This window comes from Sander lucioperca, chromosome 4, assembly GCF_008315115.2.
Source record: "Sander lucioperca isolate FBNREF2018 chromosome 4, SLUC_FBN_1.2, whole genome shotgun sequence".
Taxonomy (NCBI): domain Eukaryota; kingdom Metazoa; phylum Chordata; class Actinopteri; order Perciformes; family Percidae; genus Sander; species Sander lucioperca.
Window position 1 is genome coordinate 33,477,910 of NC_050176.1, and position 26,847 is coordinate 33,504,756.

Consider the following 26,847-nt stretch of genomic DNA (forward strand, 5'->3'; position numbering starts at 1 on the left):
GTTTTTTATGAAAATATATTTTTGACATGGTTATACAGTATAATGTTCTGAACACTCCTGTTCTAATTTTCTGTAACTTTTCTAGTATGCCAAACACAAATGCCTATTTGCATTACAGGCTGCAATTTTCTGCCTTATACACACCAAATAAAAAAAAAAAAACAGAAGAGTTTTGTTGCTTCAGCTTGGAAGCACTCTAGTTAGTGTCTGTATGTATATACAAAATACAATACAAACGAAGATGTATGGAATATAACTTTAAGGGATCAAATAAAACATTAGGTCTAAACAAAATTCTATATACAGTGCAATGCTATACCAAATACAGTTATTTAAAACAATCTTCAGGAAAGGTTTCAACAAAATTAGACTTTCTTGTCTGTCAATTAAGGTAATTGGAGTTACTCAAATATTTCACTGACATGTCACTGTGTTACAGGGGGCGAAGGGGCCTGCAATAAAATATTTCACTGTTAAAACAAATAAGTCACAGCATGTTGTTCTTTCTGTCCCTGCTCCGCTGACAGCTGCTCTGCATTCTCAGCGGCCATCAGAGGGTCAGGGCTGCTTTCATATGGACAGAAATAAATGGCCTCATCTTCACTATAACTCATACTGATCTCACAATTATCCTCAAACAGTGGGCTGCATGCTATTGAAAGATAAAATGTTAACAAATGGAGCAGTTAGGCACAAAAAAAGAGTCTATTCTATGAACTTTATGGCCCAGATGATGGATTATATCTTATTATTGGTTGGTGGGAGGATTAAGGTGTCATAAGATTGCTATAAACTATTATAAGTCATAGGATTTATGTATGAACAGGTGGCGGAGTTGCAGTGGAGATTTGATTCTCATTGTACGGCTAAGGGAAAAGCAGAGAATACTACACAGGAGGTGTGTATTGTCTGTGTGTGTGAGGGAGATGTGAGCGTAGATGCTTCAGGTAGTCTTTGAGTGAAGGGCGTAGACATTGTTTTGCTCCAATCAACTCATGTGGAATGTCTTTCAGTGGAGAAATGCCCACCAGCCACTGAGAAAGGATCAATAGGTTCAGGGTAACAATGCAACTTATGCGTCACTCTGACCCAAAGACAGCTGCCCCTGCAGAATTGGAAATGGTAGTGTCGCTGCCTCCGCCACTCAGACAGGACCAGCATTCCATGTAATGCACTCTGAGATGTGAGATAACAACCGCTCCTCATCCCTGCACCTCATTTTCCCAGCTTTCTGTGGAGTGACGCCAACACTTTGACAGTGCGCCAAAGCCAGAGCCCCAGAGAACAAAATTTGGAGGGAAAAGAGGAATGCAGAGGCAGGTGTTTGTGAAAAATGAAGACATAATACCTCATGAGAGATTCAATCAGAACCCCCCCGCCTGGCTGTGGAAGAATGATGGCAGTCATAAAAAAACACAATGATGTTTAAGGGTATAATGGAGGGAATGTTTTAAGTTGAGTCAACTTAATTGTATAGTTTGATAGAGGAGATGGCAGGCATTATAATCCACAGCATTCATTGACATCTGTTGTTAAAAAATTATGAAGGTAAATTATTATTAATATGAGGGTTAACTGCTTGCAATGAAACAGAGAATCTTGCAGCTTACCCCTAAATTGACCCATCGTCGTCCATATGTACTGTAGGTGAAAAGTAAACAGCATAACGGCATAGTATAAAAGTGCACACACAGTACTGTAGTAGTTGATAAAATGTACTATGACACAAGGCAGAGCAAAACTCCTAAATCTAATTACAGCTTTTAAACCCACAATGTAGAAGCTGAAACCCTAGGAAATTCACGTTGCAGCTGACAATATGTGAAACCTGCAGTTTCTCTAAATTAGCTTGTTTGTACAGTTTATTGGTTTTTGAGCCGTGCCAAGAATATCTTACCTACTGCAGCTCTGGCAGCAGTTTTAGCATGATCTATGCTCAGGAGCCATAGGTTGGCACTTTTAATCAAGGTATCTCCTTTGATTTTCTCTGCAGTGAAAGGCTAATGCAGTGTTTGTTTCTTATGGCTCTGGTGCCAGCTCTGCTTTTCGCCTGCTGCTGAAGGAGCTAGTCATTAGCAAGTGAGCTAATATTTCAGTCCATTTAACCACTGTGTATCTTGGTGGTCCCCCTTTGGCGCTGGATCTAGGCCTCTTTGGCATTGTGGTCTTTGACCCACTCTCTATAGTGAGTGTATTTTGGGGATGTGGGTCACTGCATCCCCAAATCCAACATATGGATCCAGCATTTCAAGATGAGGTTAAGAATTTCTCTTCCTAAGATGAAGCCTTTTGACATTCTTTGGCAAAGTGCAGTCACCTCTGCTCCAACTAACATCCAGCTGTTGTGTGCTGCATCCACTCCCACATAACTCCTTTTTTATTTGACTTCAATGATCTGACATTTAGTAGTACTCATAAATTTGCTGTAGAGGAACTCTGTCTTTTGGGGTGGCGATTTATTTGTCAACTTTCACAACATTTCACTTTATATTCAGATTGATAGAACCCCTGTGGCTTATCATGTGGGTCTATGTTGTTGTTCATTGGTACTTCAAGTAAATTCCTTTGCAAAGAGTCATCTCTTTTGCATTCGCATGTGGCCTGTGTCACTGCTGTGTTTGACTGGGCCGGGTCTAACGCAGTCCAAACAGAACTACGAGATTCAGTTCACCAATTTATGATGTGTGTTCTTTGGCCTGTGACATAAGACTACACCTATGCAGAGCCTGTCACTTATGTTCAAACCAGGATATATATTTTTCTGAATTCCTTTTTTTAAATTTAAGATAATAAGAGGGGATATTTAAGGATGAGACAGCTGTGGTTATTGTAGACATGATACTTGAATGAGTGAGATAACTTCTTTGCATGATGCTCACTATCGCTTTTTTGAAATTTTCTCAGTGAAAGAAAAAAAAATCAAGCTGTTTTTTAAGGATGCAATCACACAGGGATCACTTTATAAACATTCTCACACCTAAGCCTAGCATTCTGTTCTTTCTTTTGTCAAGAAGAAATAGTGAGGGAGAGTACAACATTAAAAAAGGGCCGATCTGGCTTGTCTTGCCTAGGGAATTAAATGCTGTAGCTGATTATTACAGCTAACTATGATGGGAGGACCACCAGGGTAGTGACAACTGATGTAGCTGCCTCCGGGGTGAGACAAAGGTTTACATATTACACAAGCAATTTGGATGTTTTCTAAACATGTTGCCAAGACAGTGGGAGTTGGCAGCTCTCTGACCCCCCCCTCCAAGCCTTGAATTTTGCATGGATTTTGTGTAAACCAGGAAAGAGCGAGGGGTTGGGGAGCAAAAAGCATGGGCTGAAGCACTCTGCACTTTTGTGCTCTCTATGAACTGTGAGTGAGCTAATAAATTCTTTCAGCCACTCAGCGTAGCATTCACGGATATCCCCCAAAGATTACACACACAAATCACTGCACAATGGAGGCCACCGGGAGGGCCTGGGCGTCACAGGGGCCCCCTGACCCTGTGGACATGCGCACATAACCAGGCTGCAGAGAGGACTGGGCAAAGGCGGGGGGTTGTAGAGGAGGTTGTGCTGCTCTACCCAGAGTCAAATGCTTCATAATGGTTGGTAATGGTATATTCAAGGAAGTTGGTGAAGGTGTGAAGTGAAACAGGCAAGGGTAGAAAAAGAGAGAATGGGAGAATAGCAGGGGTGTGAAAGGGAATGTGATGGATAAATAAAAAGGGGGATTAGAGAGGTTGAAGAATTGAAGGAGGTGGGGGTGATGGGTGTGCAGGGGTTTGCATGTAGTGGTCTTGGTGATGATGAAGATGACCGAGGGGGGTGATTCCAACCCCACACAGCCCGAGCAGAAGCCAAGGAGGGACATAATTAACTCCTGGATCTTTTGTGTTTCTCATCTGACTGCAGGGTGGAGATGAAAGGGGCCTGCTAAGCCTGGCATTCCACCCCAATTACAAGAAGAATGGCAAGCTCTACGTCTCCTACACCACCAACCAAGAGCGCTGGGCTATTGGACCACACGACCACATTCTCCGTGTGGTTGAATACACCGTTTCGAGGTAATGGGAGGAGTGTGTGCCAAATCTACCTTAAATATGGGTTGGTCACTGCCTGAAAGGAAACCAAAACCTCAGCTGCCTTACAGTCTCCACAACATTGACGTATTAACTATTGAGGATTAATATAGCCTGGACATTCATTTCTTCATGCAGGGCAGTTTACAATGTGGTCAGTCGTAATTTGTAGCAATGCATGACGAGTGGTGAAAATTCCCACAATCTGCTTTTCAGTACATGCTCTCACTTTACTGTTGATTGCTTAAAAATTCAAATGGTGCAATTATAAGCTTTTCAAATGCATTAGGAGAAATAAGAATAGGATGAAATTGAAACTTATTGAATGTTGTGGGAAAAGTTCTGATCACAAAACCCTGAAGGAATTGATCATAATATGTGCTATTCCCCTCCAACAACACTGATTTGACAGAGACAATGGTAACCATAGTAAATACGAAAGCTGTAAGAGCACACTGCGTAATATGGGCGTTCATTTGCAACACTTGTGATGATAGCAATGTTGCCTTTTGCCACACTCCCTTCACAATGACCTGTAATTAAGAAAACAATCTTTTCTCACGAAGGTGTTTAAGTGTTACATTTTAATTTGCATAATCACAGTTGTATGTTTGATTTAATGATCTAATCTTAATTATAGTCTTGGCATGCAGTCTTGGTGACTGCAGCGTATAATCCCTAATTTGAGGGTCCAATAGAGAAATGACAGTTAAAGTATTTGATGGTAGTTTAAGAGAGTAATTTATTTTTTCTTTAGCAAGCTGCTTTTTAAAAATCGCAGAACTACCCAAAAGAACATATAATGAAATATTTGTTGCTGATACTGTGAAGCCAAATCCTCACTTTGCAGTAGAACTTGTGCAACATTTTTAAGCCTGTGTTACATCTCCACCCACTGTCTTTGCCTTACTGAGACAATGCATTAGACTAAATGTCTCCAGACACAAACTATTTAATGTCATTTCATGTTGGATTTTGTGTGGTATGTCATGTCAGCGTTTCTTATCCATGTTGTATCCTTCTACCCACCAGCACAATTATTCTTCTTCTAAAGTAATTAGAGACAATCAAAGTGTGTACTTGTCTTACGCAGTATATTTCATAGCATTTCTTTAGTGACTTTTACCCCAATCAAGAGCCAACTGCGTCCAAAAGCCACTTAACCGACACCACAATGTATACTTTTGAATCTAATATGAGACCGTATGGAAGTCATGTAGGTATAGAAATGTTGTACTGACATAAATTAGTTAATTTGTAATGTAAGATTTGCACCCATTGACAGAACCCAGTGACAATGATGTGTTGTGTTTTTCCTAAGGAAAAACCCGAACCAGGTGGACACCCGGACTGTCAGGGTGCTGATGGAAGTGGCAGAGCTGCACAGGAAGCACCTAGGCGGTCAACTTCTGTTCAGCCCTGATGGTCTGTTGCACATTGTCCTGGGAGATGGCATGATCACCCTGGATGATATGGAGGAGATGGATGGACTCAGGTGAGATCAGAGGTCTAAGAATTGTAGTATAAATGATCGAGTGCTGGTGTGTGTGCCCCAAGATTGAATCCTTTCCTAGCTCCCACCATCGTGAAGGTGTATTTTGTTTGTGTTTGAATGCAGTGATTTCACAGGGTCCATCCTGAGGGTAGATGTGGACACAGACTGCTGTACATCACCTTATTCAATACCGCGGAACAACCCGTACTTCAACAGCACCAACCAGCCACCTGAAATATTTGCTCATGGATTACATGACCCAGGCAGGTGAGTAAACATTTAATGAGACACTTCAGCAACGTCATACTGACATACTTAACAGCTGTTCCTGGCGAAATTGGGCTGCCTGATTCAAACTTTTACTGTTTTTTGTACTGTCAAAAATGAGTAGCTTACATAGCAATTATCCTCATATATCTGTTTTATTACTGCTGTTTTTAGGAAAGAGTTTAATAAACTCAGACTGTTTTTATGCCAACTTGCCACCTTGTAGTTGGTTGGTTTCAATACTTTACTTCTGTTTTCCCTGCATTCTGTAGGTGTGCAGTAGATCGGCTTCAGACTGACAATGGGAGTCTCCTGATCCTCTGTACAGATGCCAGTGGCAAAAACACATCAGCAGGAAGAATACTAGAGATTACTAAAGGGAAAGATTATGGTGAGTTACAATTTCCATGAGATTTTCCAAACATTTTCATAATATTTACCCTTTTTTAAGTTTGGAAAGAGTTCATTATTTACAATGTTGATAGCTCATGATAAAAATAACTGAGAGCAACCTTTGTCTGCTTTTTTGTTTGATGGGATTACGTCTTGAGAAAGAAATGAAAATACATTAACCTCTTGGATAACCTGAAAATGACATCTGTTTTTACGAAGGTCTTTCATTTTGTAAGAGCATGGTGTTTTGGCAACAAAGAAAAACCCCTGGGTTGAGTGTAGAGACAGTGAAGGTTGCATGTAAAAATGATGTGATCGAGAAAGATTCTCCCCCTCGTGGAGTGTAGATTTTCCAAGGGAATGTAAGATTGTGTCCACAAGTAAGATTTAAAGCTGTCAACAACAATAACCTGTCTAGATGATGGTTTAGCATTGTTGAAAACACAGCTGAGAGAGGCCTAGTTCTTCTCACATTGAGAAAATAATCAATAACAGCAGCGCCTTCACAATGCTAAGCCTTTTCTTTACAAAAAAAACCCAACTAATTACTGCTGTTTGTTCCAAATTACATTGGACTGGTTATATTTGCCACAATGAGAGTTGTTTTGGCAACCCAAATAAACCCCTCATCTCTCACTCCAAGTTAGTTAGTGCCAGTTATCGCCACAGACCGCTTCTCACTTGGCTTGATGCCTGATTTAGCCAGTTACCCAAACTCTAAAGTAATCACATTTGGGAAATGAGCACACCAAGTCTTGGATTATAATTTTTAAAGGCAGAAAACCTCCATATATATTTCCCTTTGCCAAGACAACTGTAATCCAGAAAACATGCCATGTTGCCTCAACATCACATTTATGAATACAAAATGAATACATCCACCTTTGCCTCCTTGTTCCTCCCCAGAAAATGAGCCTTCTGTCTATGACCTGCAGTCCAGTGGAGGAGCACCACCCGTGGGGGGTTTCATCTACAGAGGCTGCCAGTCTAGAAGACTTTATGGCAGCTATGTGTTTGGAGATAAAAATGGGTAAGAATTAAAAAGGCCTGACCATTGAAACAGTACTTAGTACTTAGTACATAATCAAGCTGAAAAATGAATTTGCTACATGTTGTGAAATCTAGATTGACTCCCTGCACACTTGTTGATGGAAATCTTTATTTTAAAGACATTGTAGTGGCTTCATCCTATTGACGTTCAAGTACACTTGATTTATGAGTTATGAGTCAAACATCTTAAGTCCTATTGAGATCAACATTACTCTTCTCTTCCCACACTGAAAACCTGTCCCTTGCATCGGCATGTGCCAAAGTAAACACAAAGTTCCATCCACGTGGGGGAAAACAAGTTTTATGTTACTGTCACCACTAGGGCACGGCCCATTCAGTGTAAAAGGAGATTAGACATCCTGCTCTGTGTTGTTCACACTTTTCTTTGGTTTGTAATTTATCCTACTTTGCTGATGTCAAACACTGACGCTTGAGTAAACAAAGGAAGTAAATAGCAGTGGGGGAAGTACACTATCAGGAGTTGGCACTGTGTTTAAAACAATGTGTGGTCGGTTAATTCTGTGCCTCATTACAATTTGAGGGCATATTGTTGTGGCTAAGTGAAGGCTCCGGCATTATGTTTGTTTTGAAACTGAAAGCCAAGGTCTTAAATAACACCATGTGAGACATGGGGTGGAAAAGGAAGATGGGTCAATGATCCATGTTACAATTACAAGTAAAAGTTGTCCCTGTTTCCAGATCTCAGCTGTAATTTTCCTAATACTGCTGCACTTTAATTGTATTGTATTTCTTACTTGTACAGTGATGTATACATGTAAGAAACGTACATGCAATGTATAGTACATAATGAGCAGTATCCGCATGCGATAAACTGACAAAGTAATGATTGTAGTCATTCACCTCCTCGGTGTGTTTTCTTTGTTTCTTTATCAGTAACCTGCGGATCCTCCAGAAGTCTACATTGTCAACATCAGCAAGTGGTGAACAGTGGCTGGAGAAAGCTCTTTGTCTAGGCCCAGCTGGCTCCTGTGGCTCCATGCTTGTAGGACACATCTTGGGTTTCGGAGAGGATGAACTAGGTCAGTAGGGCAATGATAAAAAAAAACCTACATAGTAAATCATATTATCTATCTCTTCTCAGATGTTCAGTTGAGCTCTCTTTTCTCTCTTCCTTTGTTCTGTTCTTCCTCTCTATATCCACATGAGTGACAGCTATGTGTTAACTTATTTTCTGAAATCACTTTTGGGTTTCACAACATGAACCTTTGAAGGCCTTTTGGCTTCAAATGATGGATGTCAAAACTGTGGAAAAATCATGGCTTAGAGTCATTTTGTTGTATATTTATCAATGGTGCATATGTAAACATCATGGTGAGGAATTTTCCAGTTGGTTATTTAAAAGATGTTTGTAATGTTTTGCAAAATTTAGAAAAAAATTGCACCTAGCCAACAAGGAGTTACACTCAAAACTACAGGGGGAACTAATACCCCTCTTAATCTAGCTCTATGACACGTTCCAACAGGATATTAAATAGTGCGTCCTTCCTTCTGAATTAATTGTCATTTCCATAAAAAAGAAATTATACTCCAAAGACCCACTTATGGCCTGCATATTGGGCCACCTACAAGGCGATGTTTTGCATGGTTAGAGCGATGTGTTACTGTTTACCTGGGGGGACTGCAGCATTAAGATAAGTTAGGGTGAGCTAAGGTGAGTGGACTAATATTATTATACAGAACATTTTTACCAGCTGGACCCCCACCACTCACTCGCTCACAGAATTATTAACTGTCAGCTCTGGTGTTTCTGATTAAAATAAGCACATTATGTGGATCACTCACACAGCCATCAGAAATGTTTGATCACAGTTCTTGCCAGGTCTTGGAGTTATTATTTGATGAGGTATTTAAAGATTCCTGCATTTGATCATGATTTGCAAGTGGTGCAAAAATCATGGAGAGGGTGGGCTTGTGTCCCAAAGTATGGGCCTCACAGACACATGTTTACAATTTGTCCCCTTTAGGAATTTTCTTGCGGGCTTGTTCCTCACTAAATTATCCGCCTGGTTCCCAGTCATGAGTATCCAATTGTCCCATTAAACTATTTCTTAGAGTCTTTTGGCAAGTGCAGCAATGCAGAAGCTGTCGCTGCACCCATTCTCCCCATCTCCTTGTGTTCTCTTTTGTCCTCTTGTCTCATCTCCTCATTGTGGCACAGGTATTGCGTGGATGGCAGAAAGGTTAATTATTGGGACATATACTACACATTAAAAGTATGTAATGCAAATAGTCCTGATGGCCCATTTCCATGTTCCTCTTTTGCAGGTGAAGTCTACATACTGGCAAGCAGTAAAAGCATGGCACAGTCACACAGTGGGAAACTCTACAAGCTGGTAGACCCTAAAAGGTAGCATGAAGTACATTTTCTTTTTCTAGGGGGATGATTTGTTTCATATTTGGAAAGGGGCTTTGAGTGAACCATATTTTTATGTTTGTAAACAGTGGTGGTATACAGTTGGGTATCAGTGCAGTAAGTAATTGTTCCCTTATGCCATTAAATGAGACTCCAGCAAACCAGCCCACCATCCCTAATTCCATGCTGGTTTTGGTTTTTTGGTGAGACTAATATTATCCCTCATACAGTATATCATACAAAACACATGCAACTGACTCTCATTAAACCATGGATCTATAATCACATTTTACTGCAGTGACGTCTTTTCTTGCATTTTTTCCTTCGTCAAGTCCACATTACCCATACATGCCCCCTTCACACACTTAACATATCGCTGTGACCAGAACTTTTTGTGCCCTTCAATGCCGTCAAATCAACCACCTGCCTGGGCCAAAACAAATGCTGAGCAGTAAGTGGAGAATAAGTATAGCATTTCAAAATGTTAGTATAAAGTATTGCTAACAGAACTGACTAGCTGGCTATGTTCACCTTAGTAACTATTGCTGGTTATTTTCAGAGCATTTGACAACAGGGTTTATTCTGCTGAGAGTAAGGGAAATACAAAGTCACCTGTTGTCAAGCACAGAGACCTCTACATATTTTATTGAAGCATACATAGAAACACACACACATGTTCATGCAAATAGAGCACATTTTATTCATCAATATGTGGACAGAGTTCAGAAACACTCCAGCACACACACAGCACCTTAACTTTGAGCAATGCAGTCCAGTCTATCCGTCACCATTTTCGTGCAGTCTGATGCTTAATTAGTTGATGTTAAACAACTGGAATGTGTGGGCAACATGCACGTGAGTGCATCTTCATAATTCAAATGTGTGTGCATGTCACTGTGTCATAATTCTTACCTTATACATCCAAGTACTGTATTAGATATCATTCCGATATTGATGGATCTATAAACTATTTGTGCAAAGCCAAATACATGTGAAAAACATTTTGTCACTCAAGATGAGAAAGTATGCAGACAGGGCATGAATTTAAGCCACATGATACAGTAGGGATGTATAAGCATTTGTGTCTGATATATTACCCTGGCAGTAAGAAAAGTACCGCAAACATAAGCAGACTTTGTAATTCAAACCAACTGCATATTAAGTCTCAATGAACCCCCCATGTTTCTGTCTATGTTATCAGCACTTTTGCAGGAAGTTTAAAGAGTGAGATCCTGCAGGGTTAGGCCCGGTTGCTCAGGTCAGTAAGTGGGTCATGTCCAATTTTAAACGTACTGAATGAACAAGAAAAGTCCCAAATGAATAATATTTCTTTAGGCTAGGTCCGATTTGATTAAGAGGGGCAGATAAAGTAAGAGAAGCAGACTCGGAGAGAGAGAATGTGCATGCCTCAGAATCACAATAGAAACATATCCGCAGGGGGTGGCCTCTGGCTCACCCAGTAAGAGCGTTCGCCCCATGTAGTCTGAGTCCTGCAGCGGCGCAGGGTTCGAATCCGACCTGCTTCCTTTTGCTGCGTGTCATCCCCCATCTCTCTCCCCCTTTCTGGTCTATCCACTGTCAATAAAGGGAAAAGCCTCAAAAAAATAATCTTAAAAAAAAAAAAAAAAGAAACATATCCGCAGCTGATTATTCCTGGGTGACGACAGTGCCACCCAGGCATTAGCACAATTAATTACACCACAGATGTTTCAAAGGGGCCCTGGTGGCTCACTCCGTATTTATGTTTTCTGGCATGGCTGCTGGACGCATTTCTCCCAAAGAACAATTTTTTCCACCATCAAGTGGACTTGTTTAGTCTGTGCAGACCCTGTGGTGTTTGAGTCTTGACTCCTAATACACTCTGGCATCGTTATTATGATCTTGTTACAGGGAGGATGGAGAGGGGGTGACGGGGGAGTAAATAGGGTAGCTAACGTGTCTGACCTCAGTGCGTTATCAAGTCTGGTGGTCCTTCCCTTTTTTCTTTTCCAAACTGCGAGGACATCTGGACCCTAAAGCCCTCTCATAAAGAGGTTTGTTTTAGAGTATGGTGGTTTTTGTGGTTCAGAATAGCATTTAGCACTGTGTTGTGATCAACTGTGTGTTTGGGAACATAGAGGGGAAAAGAGGAATTGCTAGTGAGGGCGGCAAAGGCGTACAGGGAAACATCAGCCATAAAATCCCTCAGTAGTGTTTGTGTAAACATGTCCTGGTCAGATGACTTCATTTTTAGGTATTTGTTTGTCAGTTGGAGTACCCCTCCAATAATAAATAGGCCACCATGCATTTTGAAACATGCTGAATGTGTGTGGTGTGAGGGTGTATGTGAGCGAGAGAGAGACAGAGCAAGACAGGGCTTGTTTGTGGTATAGCAGTTGGATAGAATTACTTCCAATCATAAAGTCTGTATATGGTGACTGTGAGATGCAGTTGAAAGCTCTAAATCAGCAGTAAGTGGACCTTTGAGTTTAGATTCTCTTCACTGTATATCGTTCGCAAAGATTAAGACTGGGTATGGTAAGTTTATTTGTATTGCACCTTTCAACAACAATGTAGTTCAAAGTACTTTACATAACACATACATCTTACCTACTATATTAGCCTTAAAGATACAGTAATTGAGTGAAGCAGTAGCCCTCAAACTGAATGAAACTTCAGTTTGACTGTGTTTTAATCGGCAAATATACTGAATGCAGTTATTCATGGACAAGTTTGGATACTTTTCAGTCCCATTGAGTCTGCATTTGATAACAAAATTACGTATACAGTGAAAGCTTTATATTTATGCCAGAAACAAATAATGCCATAAAGACCTGTTTCTTTATGAGAAAAGAAACAAACTCAGACATTATGATTCAGCACAAAACAGGGACTTGTTTCAGCCCCTCTGTGTATATGCAATACGTCATGGGAGTCATATAGCAAAGTTACATGTTTATCATATCATAATTCAAAAGGCACATGTTGCACTCCATCCATGCAGTCTGACAGAATCAGCCTTGCTCTAACAGTTGGTCCTCGGCAATAGCTTAATTGTAACATACAGTATAGGAGGTTCAAGGTTCTTTACTAGTTGTGTAAAACAATAACAGAAATAGTTGTTGGCAGTAAATGTTTTAGGCCTCAGGCACTCAGAGCTAGACCTCTTGCTGATTTCTGGTGTAAAATGCAATTTGCCTTTCAATTTGTTACAGCCCCTCTCCATAGAGAAGAAGGGAAAGCAGTATTATAAAAGACTTTTCACATGTTCAGGTTTTGTCAGCTGCAGGCTGGACTGATTGAATAACATTGCGCAGAGACCTTAAAAAGACACATTGAACTTCGAATAGGGTCCTGGGACCTCCTTTATGAACTGCATTAGCCATGGAAGTCACAAATCACTAGATGTACAGGGGAAGGAGACAGCGGGTGCTCGTTTGTGGATATATTTATCTGTATGTGCGCCTCTCTGTTATTTGTGTGTGTACAGATATAAACTGTGTGGGTGGTGTGTACACGTGAACATGCACATCTGTGAACCTGTGTGAGCGTGTGGTACGCTAGCTCCCAGCACGCTGCAGAAAAAAGCCTTTTCTTTATTTTCCTATCCCTCTTAAATCTTCCTACATCTCTGCTGTGGTCCTCCCCTTGACAAAGCTGCTTGCCAGTCGCACTGAATAGCCCTGGCTCCTACAATACACAGTAAATTTCGTGCACAATAAAAACAAGGAATGAAGCTACAAAAGAAGCCCCCAAACAATGGAGTCAGATGACAAAACAGCAAAAGAGACCACACTGGGCCGTTTGATTAAGCCATTGTTAGGGCTCACAATGTACACCACTCCACAGCCCTTTTGTCACATATACCTCATGTCAATCAAGCAGGCCCTGCGAGCCAACAAGCTAAACACACACACATACACACACACACTGACAAACATAATAATCAAACAGATCAGCAACAAATCTGAGGCATAGCATCCACACTGATCTGATGGCGCAGACCTAAATGGATATCAGTGTTAAGATATGTTGATGTTCAGCTTCATCTGATGGAATGGTAGAAGGGAGGGCAGTTTTGAGCACAAAACGAATTAATTTGCATTTATCTTCCTGGTTTTCTGCCTTTTCTTCACAACCGTACAGTCATTCCTGAACTAGTATGCCTTTCTCACTTTCCACTCACTTTTTTTTATTCTAATTGTGACACGATCTTATCTTATCTTATTTCTGATTTTCGTCATAATCATCATCTCTTTCTCTCTCTCTCTCTCTCTCTCTCTCTCTCTCTCTCTCTCTCTCTCTCTCTCTCTCTTTGGTCCATGTAACTACCTCATGTGTGAGCACTGTCGCCCTTCTCCCACTCCCTCGCTCTCACATACACCACCCCTCCCAAAGTTGATAAATTCCCACAGTGGCTGTTGACCCAGCTGCCTTTGTCAAGTGGCGCTACCAGCAGGTGCTGTTTTCACAGCCACCCTGGCAGTCGTACAGACTGTTTAGTAGCGCTGCTGACCCCTGCCTACTATTAACAGTGTTAGCTACAGACCCCCGAATCCTCCAGGGACTCTTACTCTTTCTCTCTCTGCCTCTCTTTCTGTTTGCTTCCCTCCTTCGCTCTTTTTTAACTGCATGCAGCCTGCAACAACAAAAGCCAGCACGGATGGAGTCTGGAGTTGGGTGCTGATGGGAGCATGGGAATCAACCCCTCCGCCCTCCATCCTCCAAATTTAAAGCAACTTTAACACACACACACACACACACACACACACACACACACACACACACACACACACACACACACACACACACACACACACACACACACACAGTATTGTCACTGTGTGTGTCTGTCGGAACATTTGCAACACATTTTTCAAACTAGACAGTAAACACTTGCACAATCAAAAATAACAATTATCACTTTAATTTATCCAACTGACAGATCAAAAAGGCCCTTACAGCAGAATACAAACATCATCTATGATTGATACACAGTAGCTCAGCTCAACCAGATGTATGTAATACAGTAAATTCAGAACATTGCTGATTTCAGATTTAATATACAAATGATCGACCTGGTTGTAGATCCTGAATTCCATCTAGTTTTGGTTTCTACGGCTGATGGACCAATTTCTCTCCAGCCATGATTGACAAGGTCTGTTCTCCCACAAGTATTGCATATATACACACTCACACACACTGACCTCACTACTGATGCATGTACGCTCTCATACCTGGCAGCATCAGTCCACAGGAGTCCAGTTGCCAAGCCTGTGTATAAAAGTGTGTGTGTGTGTGTGTGTGTGTGAGTTTGTGTCCTTCAGGGTCCAGCAAATTGTGTTGCCTCATTTGCTTTTTACCTCAGTACAACAGAAGTGTTCACACATCAATAGTTCTCCCTCTCTCTCTTTTACAAATGCACACACAGACAAATGTGTGTGAGGTTGTGGGCAACAGGCGCTAACAGACGCTTCACATTTGAACTTGATTACGCACTAGCTGTATTATTTCCAGATTTGTAGAGCGTGATATGAAATAATTCTGTTTCAGCCCATTTGCTGATGTGCGTGCCTGGATGTTTGTCTTTATATGGAATGATCACAATATGTCTCTTTGGTGTTCAGACTTCACTCATATGGTGTGGAGATGTTTGTGTTTGCGTGTTTCTGCATTTTCCAAATCATGTTTATATCTGTGGGAGCCCTGTGTTAACCCTGTGTTGTTTTGTTCTTTTTTTTGTTCCATTTAAGGAAAACATAAATCAAAACAATGAAAGCGCCACACTTGACACGGTTATTGTTCCTGCTGATAGTTTAAATCCAGCTTAGACTGTAGATTCATAATTGACTTGCGATGAATTGACAATATACAGAAAAAAAAACGCCCTGACATCCTGACAAATCCTTGGAAAATGTATAGACATATACATACATTTTAAACTAGCTACAGGGGTTAAAACATATGTCCTAATGTGCATCACTTCAAATGTGCTATCCCACTTAAGTTACTGTACATGTCAACAAAAGCTGATGGCCCTGCCTATCATCTGAGATCATAGGCACAACATGTGATGGCAGATTTGTTGATCCTTCATTGTAACATTCAAAAATAGCTTTTCTGGAAACAAATGGCTACAGCTATCACTATACGGCAAAATCAAATGTTTAAATAGAACATGTTTCATACAGTACTGCCAAGAATCATAGTTAAGTATTACTGTGTACCTCAGCCAATACGAGTTGGATGAGTTTTTTTGTTTTTGCCCAGTTTGTTTGTCTGTTGGCAGACTATATATATATATATATATATATATATATATATATATATATATATATATATATATATATATATATATATATATATATATTTTTTTTTCTTTTTTTTTTAGATAGATTTTGCACAAAATTTTGTGGAACTGTGGTGATCTGGAAAATAAGAGCTGATGTGTGATGGTGGGTGTGACTCCTGACTGAAAGGCTCTTCTAAACAGACTAATTTACTGTAGTGTGCCTAAAAGCAGACATAAGAAGAAGGAAACCATCCATTACTAGTTCAATCAAACAACCTGTGGACACTGGAAAAGTCATTTCTGTTTTGGACATAACAACCCTGCCAATTTCTACCCTTGGCACAGCAGCTGAGCACAGAACAAATACAGAGCTGATTAGCCATGTAGTGTAACTGGCCAAAAATCTGAAAAAGTGGGTAGAATTGAAACAACATATTTCATGACATCAAATCATCCAAACATGGAGTCACATTTTAACTACACACCTTTACACCGCACTTTGCTGGCCTTTGTTAAATCAATATCACCATGTTTACATCTATAATTATTTCCAGTCCACTCATTATTATTGGATGCATCTGTTGCCAAAAAATGGAGTTTGAGGCATTTCAGCAGAGACAGTTGATTGTTCAGGGGTTCTTTAAGGATTCAAAATTGTATGGCGTGGCGTGACTCAAGATCTAATATGCACCATTCTTCCATTATCATTATTATTGGATGTGAGCTCAACGTTTAACCTAATCTAAATGAAGTGAGCAAGACTTAATTCTCCGACCTTAGAGGCAAAACAATATTTGTTTGTATCCATTCCCTATTAGACTGCTAGAATGATATGACCAACAGTATTTTGGGTCCCAATTAAAGGAGTTGGGATTTACTGATCTAAGTATTTTTAGGATTCTGTTATTATATCCCCACTGTTTGGTGTGCATTTGGAAGCCGAAATAGCTCAGTTGGGAGAGCGTTAGACTACAGATCTAATTGTCTCAGTACATAGACTCGGTGCAATGAGAACGGTTGACTCTAATTGAATGTGCCTAGCTCTACTCTCTATAATTCATTAGCATGCCGACGCTTGTGTCCCCCACATATTGACTTTCCCTCCTTTTAACAACTGTTGCAGGCCTCATGCCCCGAAGGAGTGCCAGCGTCAGGTGGAGCCTCCAGAGCTGCTGATGACAGCTTGCTCCAGACACTGTAAGAACGGACACTGCACTCCGACTGGGAAGTGCTGCTGCAGCCCCGGCTGGGAGGGACCTTTCTGCAGAGTTGGTGAGTGCCTTTTAGTAGATCTGCATCTGCTGCTTTCAGAGTAGTATCATCTGGACAAACATCCTTGTCTTGTTCCTGTCCAGATGTGCAAATGAGGTTTGTTAATGCACAGAACAGTAGGCCTGCCACATGTATAAATATTCAAAAACCCATTTCGTCTTTGGTGACTTCAATTTTGAATGAAACAGAACACCAGCTTCTGTTTCTTCTCATCTTTTTTTACTTTACTTTTGACCACTCTGTCTTCTGCTCTCTCTGTGGCCGTAGCCAAGTGTGAACCAGCCTGCCGAAATGGAGGAGTGTGTATGGAGCCCGACAAGTGCCTGTGTAAGAGCGGCTACTCTGGGGCCCAGTGTGAGAAGAGTGAGCGGGGCATGCCCAATGACCAGGAGAAAGACGGCATCCTGGACCACATCATTGACATGACCTCATACCTCCTAGACCTGACCAGTTATATCGTATAGGGGTGCTGTCATCCTCAAGTTGACACAAATCTACCTACCACCACCAGCAGACTCTAACGAGGTGTCCCTAATATGGCCTCTTAATCTCCCTCACACCCACACAGGCATGTACACACACACACACACACACACACACACACACACACACACACACACACACACACACACACACATGATCCACATCAGACTGCTTTTCATCCTCCTTGCCATACCAAACTTTTCCTCTTTCACCTATAAGCTACTTGCTTTTGAGCATCAAGCCTGGCAGCCAAGCTGTGTTCACACTTCAGAGAGACCTGCAGAGAGGAGATGATTAATAAGCATGGCCAAGTTATGGAAGTTCCACTAAGACATTTCCTCTCTCGTTCAGAAAATGCTCGCACACGGCTGACTCCACAGGAACAGGAACTCCACAGGAACAGACCATTTTAACCCAAGACTTTGGATCTTTTCAGGGGCTATCTGTGCCCCAGTAAATGGAGTTTGAGACAGTTGATTGTTCAGGGGTTCTTTAAGGATTCAAAATTGTAAGGAGCGCCGTGGCTCAAGATCCAATTTGTGCTCATGGTCCATTTCAAACCCAGCAAATTAAATGTCTACGTACAGAGACTTTGAAGGAACACTCTACACCTCTGAAGTCAATGTGAGTCGTGGGTCACAGAGAGCCTGCAGTGCTTTGTGCTATAATATTCTAAAGGCACTAATACAAGAGGTATGAACCATGTCGTCTCACCGATGATGTTGTATTTAGTTTGAGGCCACATTGTCATAAAAAGCTATAACAGTATACACTGTGTATACTTTGTTTTGCAACACTCACTTGCTATCAATGTACGGAATGGATCTACGACAGAGGACTGAGTGAGAACATTTTGTCAAAGCCAGTTTCATACAGTCTGAACAGAGTTTTTGGCTCCCATGCACTGTATTCATGTTTTTGTTTCATTCACTTTATTATTCAAAATGAATTTAAACATTTATTAAAAGCGCAATGAGAGTAATTTAACATTCACACATACAGTACACACCACAATATGGTATGGTTTAACAAACTCTTTTCATTGCGTCACACACTGACACTGAACCCAAACTCAAAACTACAAAGAGAAAACATACAGTAGAGCGGTGATGTATATTTCCAATAGATTTTACCTAAGTACTACTTAGTATTGCAACAAAAAAAAAACTATAGCATTACTATTATTATCATAGAGGAGGGTTTATTTTTTTAAGCGTAATAATATATGGGAGAGAATGGTGTTTATAGAAAGCAGTTTTACACTAAGCTTGTCAGTTCATGTCATTTCATGTTCTTGTACATACATATGCAGCTTTTTCTTTCCTCTGTTAACAAAGACACGTGAGGACAAGAATCTTTTCTATTTTTTTCCCCACTGTAAAATTAATGCATGTCTGTGCCTGCAAAGAGTAATTCGGTGCAGTTGGCTGAGTCCATCTAATTCTTTTCCCTGACTTGTGGTTTCATTACCACTGTCAGAAATGTGTCTCTGTTGTAGGATGATCAAACGTCTCGTTGGGCCACCAAGTCACTGTGGAAGCAGTTCACAGTCATAGGCAGATCTTATCTGTAGTGAGCAGATTTAAGATTAACCTAAGGATCTGTCTAATGGAGATAATGTCGATTGAACGTTACACTCTAATGAACATCTGACTCCTACATGTAGTCAGAAAACAGTTAAACTCAGACAGGGATTGTCTGGAGCCACATTAATGTGTTGTCTTTTCAGATGCCAGACAGAAGTTGATACAGATGCAGCACACGTGCATGCATGTCTAAACTATCTTATTAAGGACTTCGCATTTGATCTTTTATCATTTAAAATCATTCAAATGGGGTCTTGACAGAACCGTCAGTTATTGTGTTTAACAGTTTTGAAGGCAAACAGTTGCAGTTTTGACCTTTCCCCCAACTTTTATTTTGAAAAACAAGTATCATGGTTAATTGAAGTTCAGTATCCGTAAAAGATGTATTTGTTCTTCATCTCCCACCTCGCTTGTGTTTGCTAAAATAAATCAACTCTACCTGGTCAAAATGGAATTCATGCTGTAAAATGGAAAATTATAATTTTTTTTAGCACTTAATGTGAAAGTTGCATTGTAGCTGCTGAGACGACGTGGTGTGAATAGAATAACCATTTTCATTATTTAAGTAGTTACACAAATAAAATAATTATTTAAGTTCTTCTATGTTGTTTTTACCATTGTACTGTATGTGACAATTTTTTTATTCCTGTATTGTAAATAAAACTAGGGATAACTTTGTTTCTCTACAGAAATATCAATATGTCTATTAAAATTTATAGCATGTCATTTGTCTCTCTTTTGTTTTTGGTAATCTGCAATATATGGCAATGTGTTCCTAATAATTTCCTAGGTTATTAATTTAATTATTGGAAAAGTAGAAATTTCCTTGGAAAAAGCTTAATTTTAACCTGAGTAAATATTGATTCATTATTAATGGATCTTTGCAAACTTTAAAGACTTCACAGGGATGAGTGTTATACTGGCTCTGTCCAAAGGTTAAAAATGAAATAAAAATCTCCCCACCAAGACTTGTAAAGCTCACTAATTAACACGTATTATCTTGTTTTGTTTTTGTGTACTGCTTGTCGTCGTCATCCTCCAGGAAGTCATTGCTACCAGCAAAGAAATAATACACCTGTAAAAGCACAACTTGTCATTTTCACACTTGGGATTTGTGTACGAATTATAGTATATTAGTATTATATAATATCACTTGTTCATTAGCAAGCTTTAGATGTGCCGTAAGTGGATTTTTTTTTTAACCTTTGGACAGAGAAAGGCTAGCTGTTTCCACCTGTTTGCAGTCATTTTGAGCAAAGCTAAGCTAACCGGTTGCTAGCTGTAGCTTCATTTATCACACAGATGTACGATGTGTCTGTCTATACTCTTCACTTTATGGTAACTATATGAAAAATGGCACACAAACAAGATTCACTTCAAACTTGTTATTAAGAAATTACAGCCTGTAAAATAAAGTGTTACCTAAGATCTTAGTCTAGACATAATCTGTCATTATGGGATGGTAACTTAATGTATAACAACCCTGTTCTTGGTCATGGCCCCATACTGGGAATTGTCTCATTTCTGGTAAGTCAGCTGCAACATTTCCACTGATGTTTTGTCCTCCAGCCAGGTAAAAAGAGTAAAGAGAAGGATGTTGAGAAAATGTTTAAGTTAAACTAGGGCCAATGTGGCAACAGGCCCAGGGTTTTCCTTTTACTGCTTAAATGGAAAAGCAGCCTGCAGAGTTGACAGCGAGGAGAGAGCTGAGATGGCTGCTATGTCGTCATGCAGCGTCATGGCATCGCTCAAAGTTCAGCCTAAAAAATTCCTCATTTGAAGTGGAAATTCGCCCTCTGTTTTTCGGAAGTACACAAAACACATTCATGCATGGAGGCACACACGCAAGAGCCACTGCTAATGGCAATATTAATTTCCTTCTCAAAATACCAATGAGGCTTGTGTTGTATAATGATAGCAAGTGGAGACCACCCACCTCACTCTGCTCTCACTCACACACTGCCATATTTAGAGTAATGCACTACTAAGTTGTCTATGCACTGTTCAGATCCAATCAAAATTGCATAAAGTGGAACTGTCCAATAGTGCTGCGAGGTCCAGCATATATTTGAGTTTATACACTATCTGTGACATGAATCATCCCTTTTCATTTGGAATAGTTTTCTTTTTCCTTCCCAAAGGGCCCTTGTCTGGCTATCTTTCCCAAACAGTGTAACCTAGTACTTTGAATAAACATGAGCAGCCTGTATACCAAATATTTGTAGGACTGAGATGGCTGGAAGTGCATACTATAATATTGTATACATGAGTGAAAGAGTCGGCACAAGCAATACTTATAGGGTAACTGGAGGAGACAGGACAAAAACAGGAAAAAACAATAGCCCCGTGATTAAAAAGAGACGTGCCATTCTTTTTCTGCTCATCCAGACGAAAGAGAACAATTCATTATGCTGTATTTACTTGTGTTTTTATGCTGTAGTAACATATTACTGGTACGTCCTGTGGGAGATACAGTGATTTGCAATAGCTGCTTTGTTTAGGGACTATAACTCAATCATGTCATAGCAATCAAGCACAGAAAAAAATAATAGATACACACAAAGAGTGATCTGGGTTTAGGATATGTGCAAAACAATTACAGTTGAAACTATTGAGTCATGCAGCCAAATGATGCAAACTATCATACAGATTATTATGTAGACTGTTTAATCTGTGCATACAGGTCAGTCTTAAACCACTCAAATATAATGGGTGCATACTGCAGAACAGCCACTCCATGTGGAGGTGGACTTTTCTACACTTAAAGGGTAATTCTGGCTTATTACTATTTGGATCTTATTTTCGTTGTTTTGGCTGTCATTGTTAAGCCAGTTTTACTTAACGTGAATGCTCCTTTGATTAGTAGCCTTTTGCAAGATTGTGAGGTCATTGTGTCGGCAATGTTTTTCTTGTTTTGTCTTGTTTTCACTATAACTTGCTGAGTACTGAGTTGATGTTTGCCCGCCAGTATTAGCACATTTTTTTCATGGTAGTTTTATCCAGGTGTAGTACTATTTGTGCAGGAAATGACTGTAAGCTCAACAGTATTCTCTAAAAATTAGCATTAAGTGACTATTTAGGTGCCCTTGTGACTTTGACATGTATGAGCACATTCTCCAGTGTGCATGTGGAGGTAAAACATACAGTAACACAGTGGCACTGCAGGTGACTTTACGCAGTGGAAAAAACATACATAATTCGACCCAGCCACACGGAGTTGGTGTGAAATATTTATTTTAATGCCATTAATTGCTTAATAGCCTTTTCAAAGTTTTATAAATATAACATCATATAAATCATTTTGCACACAAAAAAGTCTAGAACTAACTTATATTAAATGCAGACCACCTTGTTTTAAAGCTATAGTGCGTAGTTTCTGTCGCCCCCAATGAGGAATTCAAGAAAACTGCCGGCGCGTCCACATGATACAAGCCTTCTGTGATCGAGCACAACCCCCAACCCTCCTCCATGTAGTTGCTAATAGCTAAAGAGGACACGGAGGATAAAAAAAACAGAAGAGGTAATTATCTTCACTTGAGTTTATGCACGCGAAAGTCGCCGGATGACACAATCTTCTGAACACAGCCATACTGAGAAATACAGAGAGGGTTGTGTGGAGCTGATAGTCTTAATTAGCTTTGTATCAACTCATTTAGCATGGCTTGAATGTAACGGACGCTCATTAATGTCAAAAAGTTACACACTAAAGCTTTAAGGCATTTTTTTTAACGACCTAAACAAAGAAAACTTGTTCCCAATTTGTACCTCATGTCTGGCACTGCTTTATTATCAAGCCCACATTATAATCCATTATTCTAACTGTTGACTCCAATTACATGATTTTTTTGATACTACCCATGTCCACCCATGACACTTTTCTGGAAACGTCTCCCAATATTCACCATGATTGTGACATTCCTTCAAGTCTCGTTTGACTCTCCCTGCACCATGAATAACTGTTTCCACTGTGATCTAACTGTACGTTACCACTTTACCACCATACCACAAAATCCCCTTTAAATGTACAGCATGTTGTTGTGCAGCATTTGGCTGACTTTGATAATAACATATGAAGTCATGATGTCTTGTCAGGGAAGAATCCTAGCTGGGGCGAGCGACGTTGAATCATGTTGTGCATTAACATCTGTGTTTGTCCACATTGGCACTGGTCTCCTGTGATTTTGAATAGAAATCTGGGCCCCTCCAGGTTCCAACATATGGATTTATGTGAGAATACTGGATCTGGACTGTGTAAACATGTGTGGTGGTTGTTTCAGTGAGTCTGTACCTGCATGTGTACATGTGTGTGCATGTCAATCCCCCGGTTGTATATCTGGTGTTGTCACACCCCTAATTGCGTAGTGTATTCTGTGACTTCATGTGTTTACTCTTGGCTGAATCCATGAGTACTACTGCTGAAACGATCGCCCGAGCAGCTGAAATCTCATATTCCCTTGCTCCGATCACTTACTAATGAAGACACACTTTCCGACCAGCCTCCTGCTCCTGCTGCTGCTGCTGCCTTTTCTTTCTGCCTCACCTAACTCTCGGCTTATCACATAACAAAACAAACTTCACTCAACGACCACCTTGGAGGAGGTTTGGGTGGTTTTATGCGGCTGTTGCTTTTTTTTAAAAAAAGATTTTTGCCGTCTTCACACCTCCTCTATCTCATATTTCACACTTCTTTAATTCATCTCAATATCTCAGTTATTTACACCAATTTCTCATCCTGAATGTTCCCTCTTTTCTTCATTATATCAGCTCTCGTATTCATGCTTATGCTCCTCTCTGGTCATCTCTCCATCCACCCTTCATTCCATCACTCCCCCTCTCCCCTTCCTTCTCCTCCTTCTTCTCTCTGTCTCTGCTCCTGGATTCTAAGCTTGTTTACTCTCCCGGACCACAGCACTGACTCGCATCCATGAAATGATGCAATTAAAGTTCCCACTGGGGCTCAATCTGTCATGTTAACACATGCTAAACCCCCACAGAGGGCTGAGAGCAGCACTGAGTGTTGGGACAGGTAAGACTGACGGGGGTGAGGGGTGGTGGTTAAAAATTGAGGCGAGTGTGATGTCTTGTATTGCAGAAAAAGCTAAATGTAACCATGATAAATTATACCCCACACAATTCAAAGGAGAAGATTATGAGAGAAAACATCAGTTGCTTGTGTGTGTGCGTGTGTGTGCGTGTGTGTAGTGTGTCAGTTTCTGAATGCCCACACATTATCCCAACAGTCTGTTCCTATTTATTACTTGTATTTGTATATTTGTGTAGATCTAGCTTTTTGTTAGGAGAGACTGAGACTACTTGAAAGAAGGGTTTAAAGTGTTAATTACAAAAAATATAAAAAGATACAAGGCTCTCCCACTATATTGACAGTGAACCCAAGAGGAAGACTGAAGGCTTCTCATATTTTGGATTTTAATGACGAGTTCACCTGTTTTGGTTGTTGTTCTCTTCTTCCCTGTTAAAATCTGTTCATCTTGTACTTAATAGTAGTTTTGCTCTTTAAATAAATCTTGCTAAACTAATTCTTTATATCCTTGTTTGTTTATTGTGACCACATGATGATAAAGATGATGAGCATCAGATTTATTCAAATTACAATCTGCCCCCCAGTTTAAGAAATGAAGTATTGATGTTTACTTGTGGTGTCTTTTCTGATGGAGGAAAACAACAAAAACAAACATTTTGTCACAAAGAATTCTGAGAATGAGTGAAATGTGTGCTACTGTGAATGTACGTACCGTAGCATGAAGGTCCTTACAGTACATGTGTGACTTTGCATATATTACATATTGCTGCATGTTTGTGTCCCATCTATATGAATGTGAGAGTCAATGTCAAAGACAACACATCGCTCTTTGTCTGCTTCCCCTCTCTGTGATCCTCAGCCGGGCTAGGTAAACAACTGAGGTCGGCTGGAATGGACCACCTAGGTATAAGTTTCCATGTGGGGGTATCCCCTCAAAGCAAAGCAAGGAAATTTTCCGAAACACATTAAAACGAGTTATGCAAATGGTTTACGGCAGCGCTTGTGTGGCTGTATTGTTATATTAATCTGTATACACTGTGGCTCATCTTGGCAGGGGCCTTTGTTTGCCTTCACTCTTAATCTGCAGGGCTCATCTCGAGCTTACATCACTCCGAGTCAACAGAGGGACATCCGCCGCAGCCTTACTGCTAACACTACGCTACGCTGACACTGGGGTCAAATAGTGTGCGTATTTGTTTGTGTCTCTGTCAGAGTGTACGTCAACCAAAGAGACCAAGCAAAGCCAAAAAAGGACCACAAGTGTCCACTGATGTTCACAGGCACCTGACCACTGCAGCAGAGAAAACTAGTCCAATTCTAAATGGCCTGGAACAGTTTTCAGATGACCATGTCCTTGCACAGATTTTCTCTTCAAACACTGACTTCCTTCTAGAACTTTCCTGCCCTACGAGAAAGGAAAAGAAAGGAAAGCACAGTTGGTTTTTCTGTGCTTGCAAAGATGTGGTTTCCTCTGACTGAAGTGGGGCCATAGCTTGCATCAGCTCTCTGTCCGTGTGTCTGTGTGTCCAGGCCAGTGAACTCTGCCAGATGCCTGCCGCCTTGTTATCTGTACAGGCACGGCCCGTTCTGCTGCGCTGTGTGGGCCAAACAGTTTATCACACACCACTAGCAAAGAGGTTGGGGTCTTGCACACGTTATAGAGCACACACCTACAAACACACACACACACACACACACACACACATTCCACTGCAGCGTATATCTGAAAATGACTTTTGGTCAGTCTTGCTTGGTTAATTCTTTCAGTTTAAAACATCAAATGACAAAACTCGAAAGCTGCTTAAATCAATTTAAAGGGATAGTTAAAGGTACACATATTCACATTCTTGCTGAGAGTTAAGAAGATCATTAAAGTTAAAGACAATTAGCCTAACTTAGCATAAAGACTGGAAGCAGGAGGGAACAGCTAGCCTGGGTCTCCTGGGTCCCTAGAAAAGTAAAAGCGACCATTTGTGTATTTTGTAATGTAATGACTTTGGTTCTCCACAATGAGGTTGATATTTCAGTTTTTTTAGTGATATCATTTAGTGAAACTATTGGATGGCTTGCCATGAAATTTGTTTCAGACATTCATGTTGTCCTCAGGATGAATTGTAATAATTTTGTGGATCTCTTAACTTCCCCTTTAAGAAAATAATCAGGTCAAAAATATTTGTCTAATATTTGGTTTTATTTACCTGCAAAACGGATGACATTCTAATCAGCCAGCTGTACTTTGTGTTTAACGCTTATTAGCGTGTTAGCATTATCATGCTAAACTAAGATGGTAAACATGGTAAAAATTATATCTGCTGAATATCAGCATGTTAAGATTGCTGTTGTGAGCATGTTAGCATGCTGACTTCAGTATTTCTCTGTGCCTCACACAGCTGCTAGCATGGCTGTAGACTCTTTTGACAGAGCCAGGTTAGGTTTCCCTCTGCTTCCAGTCTTTATGCTAACATAAGCTAAACACCTCCTTGCTTTAGCTTCATACTTAATGTACAAACACGAGAAACTGCCAAAGAACAAAAATCTCTGCAAG

At 40.4% G+C, this 26,847-nt stretch overlaps 1 protein-coding gene across 3 annotated transcripts in view; it reads left to right on the forward strand.

Annotated features, from left to right (window-relative positions):
• LOC116034269 (hedgehog interacting protein) overlaps nucleotides 1-18,122 on the forward strand; it is a 32,462-nt gene extending 14,340 nt beyond the window's left edge. For all 3 annotated transcript variants that reach the window (XM_036000088.1, XM_031276863.2, XM_031276864.2), the window contains exons 5-13: nucleotides 3,904-4,055; nucleotides 5,392-5,565; nucleotides 5,689-5,832; nucleotides 6,105-6,223; nucleotides 7,132-7,255; nucleotides 8,170-8,315; nucleotides 9,562-9,643; nucleotides 17,044-17,192; nucleotides 17,460-18,122. In XM_036000088.1, coding sequence (XP_035855981.1) covers nucleotides 3,904-4,055; nucleotides 5,392-5,565; nucleotides 5,689-5,832; nucleotides 6,105-6,223; nucleotides 7,132-7,255; nucleotides 8,170-8,315; nucleotides 9,562-9,643; nucleotides 17,044-17,192; nucleotides 17,460-17,656 — 1,287 coding nt within the window. In that variant the 3' untranslated portion in view covers nucleotides 17,657-18,122. The remainder of the gene's footprint in view (nucleotides 1-3,903; nucleotides 4,056-5,391; nucleotides 5,566-5,688; nucleotides 5,833-6,104; nucleotides 6,224-7,131; nucleotides 7,256-8,169; nucleotides 8,316-9,561; nucleotides 9,644-17,043; nucleotides 17,193-17,459) is intronic.
• The last annotated feature ends 8,725 nt before the right edge of the window (nucleotides 18,123-26,847 follow it).